The sequence below is a fragment of the Periophthalmus magnuspinnatus genome, chromosome 8 (assembly GCF_009829125.3).
Source record: "Periophthalmus magnuspinnatus isolate fPerMag1 chromosome 8, fPerMag1.2.pri, whole genome shotgun sequence".
Taxonomy (NCBI): Eukaryota; Metazoa; Chordata; class Actinopteri; order Gobiiformes; family Gobiidae; genus Periophthalmus; species Periophthalmus magnuspinnatus.
In genome coordinates, this window is record NC_047133.1 from 26,367,041 (window position 1) to 26,378,269 (window position 11,229).

Below are 11,229 nucleotides of genomic sequence, written 5' to 3' on the forward strand. Positions count from 1 at the left end.
ACAGAGGAGCTAATGTCTGCGACCATTAAGACATGTAGAATAATGACATAGGGCTGAGCGTCACAGCCTCACTGTATGGGTCCAGTACACTCTAATGACAACATGGTATAATTGGCACAAATCTGGAGAGACTAAAGTTTAGTGGAAAAATAAGAAAAAATAATCTGTTTGATATGACAGTAACAATGTTATAGTAAAATACTTTTTTCACACTGCAGAATTTCAAAATATTTACAAAAGCAAAAATAAGACCAAAACAAGGGTAAATTAAATCATCAGAGGTGTGCAGTACTTGAGTAACCTTTTAAAGAAATTGTACTTCTATCAGAATACATTTACTCCTACTTGAGTAATATTTTGATTGAAGTAATAATACTCTTACTTGAGTCAAAGTTTAGTTCTTCCCACTGTGAGTAAGTCTATAAGTGACAAAGGCTTTATGTTGACAATATTAAATGATTTGAAGATTTGTGTTTCTTGCACCGCTCCTTCAAATATGATTTAGTTTGTCCTTTTAAAATACCAGATTCTGTGCATTATTTAATTTTTTGTCCTCCAAATAACATCAAGTTAATGTATTACAGTATTACCTGCTTCAATTCTGACCCAAAACAGCACTGCACTTTAACTAACCCAGTAATTATCTTGTAAAAGGCATTTTATACCAGGGATTCCATTCTCAGGAACTGCAGATGGAAATGAGCTCAGAGAGCTATAGTCTAGTACAAAACATCTCCAGTGTTTCTTTGATTAATGTTCCTGGTCCCTGTAAACTAAACTAAACATCTTGGTAGACTATTTATTTTCATCAATAACCAATTTTAGATTTATCCTGTCTGTTTTTGGCTTTTGGTGTGCTTTCAATGACAAAACTCAACATACAACTCAACAATTGTTATGGATGGTGCTATGTTGCGTTAGTGCAGTCCTGTCTTTATCTTAAAATATATTAGGCTAGTGTAGAAGAGGAATGAACCACAATAACTTCAGGGGTTTAATGGGGATTTAATACATTCAAAGACAGTGATTACCAGTATTTAAATTACAAGGTGCATACTGAGTAAATAATATCACTTAATTTTTAAAAGGAATGTCCATATCGCAAAACACATACTAAATTATTCATAGCCACTGTTCCCAACATATTTATATTACCTGTGACATATAACGAGAGTGCCCTCTTGTGGTGTATGTTAGAACGTCCAGAGGAAATTAGAAGCGACTACGAGGGATGACTAAATTCAAATTAATGCTAACTGCTGCATGAGATGGCCGAGATATAAATACACATACGCAATTTCCTAATGCGTATAACGTGAGCCCATTAAGGGCTTAAGCCAGTCCAGATGGCGAGACACTTTCTGGAAAATGTAGCCTTTGTTGCAGTCTGCATCGGCAGGCTTGGTGATGATCCCAGTCAGGAAGAAGACTTCCCTGTACAGTGTTAGCAGGGGGCTTCCTGAAGTCATGCTGCAGTCTGCATTGGCCCGCGGAGATGTACAGCCCATTTTATTTGTCATTATCATGGGGTAGGTCTCCATGCATTTTGAGAGAGGCTCATAAGACAACTGATTGAGAAAGAGAGGGCCCCGGAAGGCGTTTTCCTCCAGGGTTTCCTTCCTCCCAGTCACCACAGCAGGGTACTCTCCAGATGCCAGGATGTGGTCGGCAAAGTCACGCTCGGGTAGACATGCGGCAACGACTTCTTTCTTAAACCGTATGGGGTCACGGAGCTCGATCACAGCCAGGTCATTTTCAGGACGTCCTGCAATGTAGCGAGGATGGATGTGGACTAAGCGTACATACAGTGTCTGCTCGCCATCTTCAGGAGTGGGCTTGCGTGCACCTGTCAAAAACAGGGCAGTGTCACCTTTTATATTCATATTTTTGTACTATATTCAACACCTATTTGTCTGACACCTTGAATAAAACCTGTCTTTTTCAGCAAATCTCTTCAGGGTGATAAGAAATAATATTTTAATTACTGATCACCATTCAGAGCAGACATTTTCAGCAGTTTTCTCATTAGTTAGAGGATCAAATAAATTATTTTCAAAATCTAGTAGACTCATTGTACTGTGAATGCTATAAAAGTGTTTAAAAGTCTAGAATAGTTCATAAACAAAAATCTAACATCTAGAGTTATACACTATACACCCCATAAGATATACACATTAATGACTGTTGTAATGAAAACACAATTTACAAACTCTTACATATAAATACAATGAGAAAGTGCAATTATCTTGAAAAAAAGTCCCTTAATTGAATCATTACAATACTGTGTACTCACCGACCACCACCTGAAAGTCGCTGTATTTAGTGGCACATTGAGCAGAAGTCAGGATCAGGTTTGATTTGATAATGACTCCACTGCAGTAACCAGCTGACTCTGTAGTCTTCAGCAGAGCCTGTGACCCAGACATTAGTTACAATTACCTAAATGAACTTATATACAGCTTAAATTATATAACTTTTGTATTTACCTGCCACGGGCACTCGGAGGATGTGCAAGTCAAAGGCTGGAAGTTGTTGTCCCTGATGCTTTTCTGCCTGCCTTCCCATTGACTTAAGCTGTTCACTTTACCACAGGCATTTGAAACTTTGAAAAAGATAACACCATTTGTGTTAGGAGCTGTATATGCCGAACTATTAAGGTATTCTCAGTGTAGCTACAGGTTTTGGCAATAAATAGCACAAAACAAAATGATACAAAACAAGGATTTATTTATCTTTAGTAGAGCCTATTGTTGTTATATGAGCATTTGTATTTAATTAATCAAACCTAAATAGGAATATAATATAATATCGTAGACAGATATATAAGGAATGTTCTGATTTGTAATAGTAAACATAAATAAAAAAAACAACCTGCAGGTTCACACTTCTTCTTGTCAGTCTGGCTGATTTTCCAGCCCTCAGCACAGGAGCAATCATAGGAGCTATACCCAGGCTTACAGAACTGAGAGCAGCCTTTGTCCTTCTCTGTGGGGCAAATAGTCTCATCTAAAAGGAAACACAGGATAATAAACAAAACTTGAGATGTGCAACTAGTGGTACATTTTGCGATAAGTCAACTACTCAAGCAATTATTTCTATTGTACATTGAGTACTTGAGTATTTTAAAAATATTATTACCGGTAACAAAATAAAGGTTGAAATATGGTGATAAAGGGTTTCTAGAGAGAATAGTATTATTAATGAAAATTAATTTTTTAATTTTTTTAATTTTGATTTAATAATTCCATGGTCTTTATGATAGAAAAGTGTGTTTGCATGTGTTTTAGAGTCTGCATAAGCCAGATAATTACAATTATCAAACTGCAACATATTTTTTAAAATAGTTGATTAGACACAATTAGTTAATAATTGTAGCCTTAATATACAATACAGCATTTTAAAACATACCATTTTTCAACAATCACTGACCTTTTTCACAGTGTATTCCTGAGAAGCCAGACTTGCACACACAGTCATAGCCTCCTGCACTGTCTGAACACAGAGCTCCATTTTGACAGGGGTTGCTGATACACTGGTCTCCGTCTAAACAAAAGAAACATATATAGCATTATGAGCTCAGCAGAATCTCAAATTATTGTGGGGAGGGTCCACCAATTACTTGTCTCCATGAAGTTTTAGTTTTAGTTTTTCCTCGAGTGATGCAGAAAAGAGGGAGCCACTGTCTGTGTGAATGGCCATGTATGTTAGTTCTTGCTTGTCTCGATGTTTTTTGATAAGTTTAATGCCAAACTGGCATCCAGGCAAAGTAATTACGTCACAGTGGAGACAAGGTGATGGACCCTCCACCAGAAAAGTTACATACTGCACTATTAACCTACCAACATAGACGGACCAAAAAATATCCTACAAGAGAACAGACAAAGATTGACTTGTTACTTGTTTGTTTACACTTTGAGCGTAATAAATAATTCAAAACGTACTGTGCGATATGTATCTTGGAAGAATCGATAGGCCTCGTCATAAGTGCATAACTTTTCCATGCACTCTTTCTCTAAATTGGAGGGTTGGTTTCTCTTCTGACGGGAAATCACAGCACTCGCCTCTTCCTTATCCAGGAACACTGAAAGAGGAGCAACACACGTATTGGTAATAGCGATTAATCAGTTAAATGATAATCATGATAACTGGGTGAATTTTAAAAGATAATTTTTTTATCAGTGAAATCAATGCAACAAATATTGAACTCTAACCCTTCCTACTCTTACTGTTTATGTCACATTAATTTTGACTTATTATATAGAACGTTTGATTTCGTCTAGTTACATACCAGACTGTAAAGTATTAGACAATGGGAATGAAAGTGAATTAAGGATAGCACTGTTGTTTGGTGATGGTGTCAGTAATTATGAATAAGCATTAAATAATTTCTTCTCACAATAATAGAAACACTAGAATGTATTATTTTTCATCTAAATCTAAAACTGGTTGTCCTTGTCAAGTGGAACATGACTTTATGTTGTTCTTCTCCTTGTGTAGGGCTGTGGTAGTCTTCCAATTGTTTAGTCGATGCATTGGTTGATGGGGTCTTAGTTGACCAAAACTGAGCTGCCTCCATGGATTAAGCAGAAGAAAATGGATGGATTTATATTGGACAGCCAGAGAAAGAAGTATGGAGTGGGTTAGCTGAAGATTTGGGGGTGAGTCATGAGTTTAATATGCCTTTTAACACAAATAAATACACTTCCTAAAACGTTTTAGTTCTTTAGTTTTTTGTTTGTTTTTTTTGCATGAACTCTTGTGCAGTTGTAATGTTTTGACAGCTTGGTAGTGCTAGTAATTTCTCATGATGCTTTATAATTATACACTGCCTGGACAAAAAAAAAAAGATCGCCACTTGGATTTAACTAACTAAATAGGTTGGAGTTGCTGCAGTTGGTCAGGTCTAGGTTCAGTCTGTGCTCAAAGAATGAGGTCAGCTGACACCTGAATATAATGAATGACCAGGTTATTCAATCAACGGATTTTTTTTCCCCTGATGGCACGGAAATATTCTAAGAGGACAATTCCAAGATTCATTGGGCTCAAATTGTGAAAGAGTGGTTCAGGAGCATGAGACATTTTCACATATGTATTGTCCACCACAGAGTCCAGACCTTAACCCCATTGAGAATCTTTGGGATGTGCTGGAGAAGGCTTTGTGCAGCGGTCAGACTCGACCATCATCAATGCAACATCTTGGTGAAAAATGAATGCAACACTGGATGGAAATAAATCTTGTGACATTGCAGAAGATTATCAAGAAAATGCAATAGCGAATGTGTGCTGTAATCAAAGCTAAAGGGGAACAATCAAATATTTGTGTGTGTTAGAGTGTGTGACCTTTTTTTTTTTTTGGTGGTGGCGATTTTTTATTTATTTATTTATTTGGCCTGGCAGTGTAGATTGGCCAATACTCTTATAAAGGTGTCAAAGTTAGTGCTGATGGTTCTTGTCACCTTTCTGGGGGGTGTGGCTCTCGGCCCAGGCCCCCACCAGCAGGAACAGGAGGGAGGCGGAGACAGTCAAGGGGCTCATGGTGACCTGCAACTAGGTCAAACAGCAGACATGGTTAGAAACAAGTTACCTGGAACTACAAGGATCACAACAAGTACTGTAAATGTAATGCAATGAGTGCAATAGTTTTAATCAGCAAGACACAACTAGGTTACTATGCATGTTATAGGCTACATAAAGTAACTCATAAGGCTCTATGCAAATGACATAACGTAATTGTAATCTGAGCTGTCTGAGATTTATCATCCAGATTAGAGGAATCCATCAGGGAAAACGCAGATGAATAGTGACTTTATGTGATCACTCTAGGAGTCATCTCTAATGTTACAATGACCATCTTTATTTCTGTCAATAAGCATAAGCAACATCTTGGTTATGCTGTGAATAATTTGATGCAGAAACAATACAGGCTAATCGTTATAAAACAAAATACTCCACACCAGAGCTACTTCATCTTGTAGCATTAGCATTTCCGTGGCTACAAAAAAAAGGATGCTCCCACTGATCTATGAATGACAATGTTAACCTGGTTACGTCCCTATTTGCCTGTTAACTAGTTAGTTTAAGTTGCATTGCTATTGTTTTGCAGTGGATGAGCAGCTCGTCAAGGCCCTGTCACAGTCAGACGGAGTAACGGTGTGGCCTTAGAATAAACAGGAGTGGCGCATGACGTACCTCTACACACGAGGCGCAAAAAACAGTCCAAACCTGATCCAGCACAACCTGAAATATGCTACGACCCCCTATAAGCAGAGGTCCCTCTTTCACAAAGCGCTGGCCTCCAGATGAGGTGAAAAATTGAGAAGGGATGGGTGATGGTGGTATGTGTTGTTTTGGTATTTAAAATGTAACACCGTGGCCCTGTCGACAGAGGGCGCTTCATGACAAGGCGAGGGCCCATGGCGAGGACACTGGAGGGACACTGAGTGGTCCTCAAACTTTTCACACCAAGTATTACCTGGGATAATATTACCTAATATAAATATTTGGTCTTTCGAGTACCACTAGATCTAAATCAGGTCCATCACAGCACTATTTTAGGTTTAAATAGGGCTAAACCAGGTCTAAAATAAACTGGCCCTCTGGTTGTGGGGATCCTAAATCAAATAGGATTACAAGGACTTTATGGAGGACAAAGCTTCCACGTCTTAAGGAAAATGCCAAACCAGTGCAAGCAACCAGCACCATTATAGAGGGGTGATGTGATCAGAATAAATAAAATTAAAGCTTCACAAATCAATACAGTGTAAGTGAACTGTCATCAGGCTGTTGCACAGGTGGCATCAAAACTCCACATGGGTTATTATGAACAGAACAGGATTTTAAACACACTTAAACAGGCACATGCTGCTAATAAGTGATCTATTGTTGGAGAGAGTGTATTGTTAATGGTGATATCTCATTACTAAGTTCATTTCAAAGGACCACATTAAAAGCCCAAATCCCCTGTGGTTTATTCCAATGGTACTGTTTGAGAACAATGTAATTTACAGACAGAGCTGTGGGGCTTGTCTCAGCTGCAGCCATGTTAAATGTTTTCATTTCCCAAGTCTAATAACTGAAGAATTACATGGGCATGGTTGGACCAGATGGTCCCCAGTGCTGGGCAGGGGCATGAGATGACCGGCCTGATCCAGGGAGACTGACCTGAACTGTGGGTGAGAAAGAGGAGCGAGCACTTGCCCGTCCACTTTCACACATCCACAGATTTAAGCAGATGAAGATTGCTGTAATTTCCCCAGTGACTGTCATAGGAAGCAGTGGAACAGACATGACTGAACATGAATATGTAGCTTGTAGCCTGACATCCTAGGTGGAACGGGACTGTGCTCTCAAACGGGTAAAACTAGAATACTCTTGTATGAAGTTCTTCTTCATCCATCACCTAGCCTATGTTTTATTCAACATCTCTGATATTGTCTCAACCCTATTGCTCCCTCTCTTTTCTTCCCACTCGTCTCATTATTTCCTCAGAGTTTGACCTAAATTGGTATGAGGGGACGAGAGAGAGAGAGAGAGAGAGAGAGTGGTGTGGCGCTCACGTGTGACCCGCCTGACCCGCCACTCCTTCCATCTGGGCTCCAATTTTACAGCCCCACTAAACACACAGTCAGGGCATTACCTAGACATTCATAATTGATGCTCCTCAGACTTGACAACTTTATGACGGATGGCACTGGCTGGAGATGCAGACCTGGGGATTGCCTGCTCCTCTCTCTCTCTCTGCCTGGCTACATGTTGTCACGTGGCTGTTTGCTGTAATAACACTTGTGGCTTGCTTTGTATGGAAGCCTATGTGTTACGGTGCATTGACAGTATGAAGTCTCCAGCCACAGTGTTGATGATGATGTAATGGGTTAATAACACGGAGAGGGCTTTAAACGGCTCTAATGGTCCACTCAGACTTACTGACCTCAAAGCACACATATCACTGCAGTAATAAGGTTAGCCCAGCATGTAATAACCACAACATGGCCTGGTTTGGTTAAGAGGGAAATGATGCATCCAAAATACCCCGTGACTATTATGTGCATGGTAACAGCATCACGGTCTAACCAAAGGCAGAGCAGGTAACTGAGTTTGTGTGACAAGAACCAATGATGATGTGGTATTAAGTACTCAAGTGCCCTATGGGGGTCTTTCCCTGTTGAAGAATCACCTACTTCTGCTCCCACAGGCTACGTATCCATGATCAATGCATGTCAGCGTGGCCATATTTTATTTAACACTTAATTGCGTTGCGCCTAGCTTTGCATCATTCTTAGCTCATTTTCCCTTAACATTAAAGACAACGTAATTTCTCATTTACAGATCCAAGCGATTCAGGTCCAGTATGATTTGACACTTTCCATTTGCTCTTAAATTAATTCCTTCTTTTGTGAGCTCAAACCTGTGAAAGGAGTTAGGAATCCTGTTATGACAGCGACAAGCAGCTCATGTCTAAAGCCATTTTGTGACTTTTGTTCGCTACTTAATTTCTTCCACACAATTTCCTCTCTCCCTCCATTCTTTTGTGTGAGACTCTCTAATCTAGCATTGCCGCGGGTCTTTGTCACCGCGGCTACATTCAACAGCTTTTGAGTGATATCTCTGGAGCTGAACGCCATCACAGGCCTCATGATGGACAGGAGGTAAAGAGGAGATGCAGGTGACAGCGCTATCAATGGAAGTGGCTCTTGAGCACTTAGAAGAAGAAGAATATGGGAGGAACTTGAATGCCTCCCTTTATCCCACCCTCTTTGCTATGTTTATGGTAGTTCTGTGCAAAGCAAACTCAATATACATTCAAATTTGCTGTCAGCAATGTGGACATAAAAATAGACTGGACTGTGCTTTTCAAATAACAGAAAGTATTCAGTGTTGTGTCCTCACATATGGCCCTTATAGTTCTGGGGTAAATACCTCTAAATATGTATTTTAACTGTATTTTTTCCTGGAGAGGGGTGTACTACCTGCTTGTGTCCATGGAGGTGTTATTATTTTGCCTGGAACAGTACACAGTATGACATTAGACTTGCTCATCCTGCATTTATTTAACTAAAGTCCCAATTTGTAATTAGATTGGGCCTGTTGTATTCTCACATAAAACCACTCACGAGATGCTATGTTACTGTGGTCTGTCAGGGCACCAGCTTTTGGCCTAACAAAAGAAGACCAGAAACCACAGGTGACCCTGAACAAAGACCAGGTGAGGGTAGGCGGAAGAGGGAACAATCTTTCTTGGTTAAAAAGTCAAACACACTTTCACTTTTAGATGGTAGCAGAAAAGTTACATAATACATCTTTAAATTATTTATGTTTCATATAAATTTTCAATATACTTTTCTTTCCATTGCTTTCCTAAATGTACTGCTGTATCTGGAGACAAATGTGAGGGGATTAATTCATCACTAATGTAAAAAAAATTAAATAAAAAAACAACAATGCATGAGCACAAGTTCCATCTTGGCAGAAATTTCAAATCTTTTGAACACTATATGTTCAAAGATCCGACCACAGTTGTGCAGGCTACCTTTACAAGATACTTTTCATAGGCTTGCCACCTTGTGAGATGACTTGTAAGTGTGTCAGCGTTGTGCTAATTATCACATTTGAGCTGAATCTTCAGACAGTTCACACTGCATGACAAATGAGACCAAGCAGCCATTTTCTAAACCCTATTCCTCCTACTCCTACTCTACACACTTAATTCTTTTAGCTTCATAAAGGCTACATTTGGACTTTTTTGACATCATTGGTTTGTTACCATTTTTTGATTATTATGAACAAAAGATACACACTTCAATGACAATAGATCAGAAAACAGATATACAAGTATTTTCATTACACTGCCGTTGTGGAATATTGTAGACAAATATTGCACACCATAATCTGGCGATTATTACAATACAGGTCTGGGGTCTATATCTTTGTGAATACAAGATCAGGGCAAACCTCTGACACAAGGGGCAAGAGCATTTATACACATATATATATATATATATATACATACATACATATATATATATATATATATATATATATATAGAGAGAGAGAGAGAGAGAGAGAAAGAGAGAGAGAGAGAGAGAGAGAGAGAGTCTGCACTCCATCTATTGTGGAAAATCAATATCTTTTTAAGTTTGTTTCAGAATTTGTTTTGTTGCAGCGAGACTACCATTTGTATTGTCTGGATGTGCAAAGAAAATAGCAATGTTTTTTTGTTTTTTTTAATGACAACAAAAGAACTATAATAATCACTGTTTATGTACCACCAGTTTTACCATCTTACTATTATTGATTATATTAATGGAATTGATTGTAGTGCATGCATCACTTTTAAAAATCCAATTGCATTTCTGTAAAATACAACAGTAAGCAGCACTCACACATCCAGTCTGTTTGCGGGTTATAATTTATTCATGTATTTTCACCCGTGCACGTTCCTATGCTCTCATTTATCATTGTAGGCCATTTTGTTTGCATGGGCTTTTAATTACAGCCCATCTCTCACGTGAGGCACAAAGTAAACATGTAAGTATGTATATAAAACAGGTAAAAAGTACTCCAGGGCTATCTTTTTTTTTTATTTATCAAGGGTCAACTAAACAAGACAGGTCAGACCCCTATGGACCCTTATAAGGAGAACTTTTGGCCTCAACTGAAGAGGTAGTGTTTTCACTGTGGCCTCTATGTGGGTCAGCATCTTGCTTAGTGTACATTTAGTTTTATCAACTACACGATGATCATAATTCTAATATTTTGTCTTTATAAACATTCTTTTTTGTAGTTGTGAATGAGAATTAGTTATTAGTTTCATGATGTGATCTTGTAATGTGTTCAATACATTGAAAAAAAAAGAAAAATAACTTCACTATACTTAATTGTGGTGTCATGGAGATGTAATTTTCAAGTTAACAGCTCCTTTTACCTTTTGTTCAGTAGAGATTAGTTATTCCAGGGCTAAAATTATCCAAATGATTTGAATGAAGGTGTATGGAGTTTAAAAACACAGTGAAGTACATCCTGTTTTACCACATGACATCCCAAGGTAGAACAGAGTGTTTTCAGTTTTAGAGAAGATCTCACCCTAAATATGCAGGGTTTGTGTGTTAAACATGTGTGAATGAAACGATACACAACTCCAGTGGCTCCCTCTTTTCTGTATCACTCGAGAAAAAAACAAAACCCAACTCTGCTGTTGTGTTTGTGAAAAGGAAACAACATTAAAACACAGG

The 11,229-nt window shown here is 38.5% G+C and overlaps 1 protein-coding gene across 1 annotated transcript; it reads right to left on the reverse strand.

Annotated features, from left to right (window-relative positions):
* Positions 1 to 982: 982 nt before the first annotated feature.
* On the reverse strand, positions 983 to 6,377 carry proza (protein Z, vitamin K-dependent plasma glycoprotein a). Its single transcript, XM_033971475.2, has 9 exons — positions 6,190 to 6,377; positions 5,457 to 5,547; positions 3,942 to 4,081; positions 3,840 to 3,864; positions 3,430 to 3,543; positions 2,872 to 3,006; positions 2,487 to 2,602; positions 2,294 to 2,411; positions 983 to 1,846 (listed from the first exon to the last, which is right to left on the reverse strand). The coding sequence occupies exons 2-9, from the start codon at positions 5,533 to 5,535 to the stop codon at positions 1,302 to 1,304; spliced, it is 1,272 nt and encodes a 423-aa protein (XP_033827366.1). The 5' UTR covers positions 5,536 to 5,547; positions 6,190 to 6,377; the 3' UTR covers positions 983 to 1,301.
* Positions 6,378 to 11,229: the final 4,852 nt, after the last annotated feature.

Bases quoted from the DNA above. Each gene is read 5' to 3' on its own strand.
- proza (XM_033971475.2), bottom strand. From the start codon at position 5,535: ATGAGCCCCTTGACTGTCTCCGCCTCCCTCCTGTTCCTGCTGGTGGGG. The intron at 3,865-3,941 runs GTACGTTTTGAA...GTTCTCTTGTAG, and splicing joins TCCAAGATACATATCGCACA to GATATTTTTTGGTCCGTCTA. The intron at 3,544-3,839 runs GTAGGTTAATAG...TCTTTTGTTTAG, and splicing joins TTTTTGGTCCGTCTATGTTG to ACGGAGACCAGTGTATCAGC.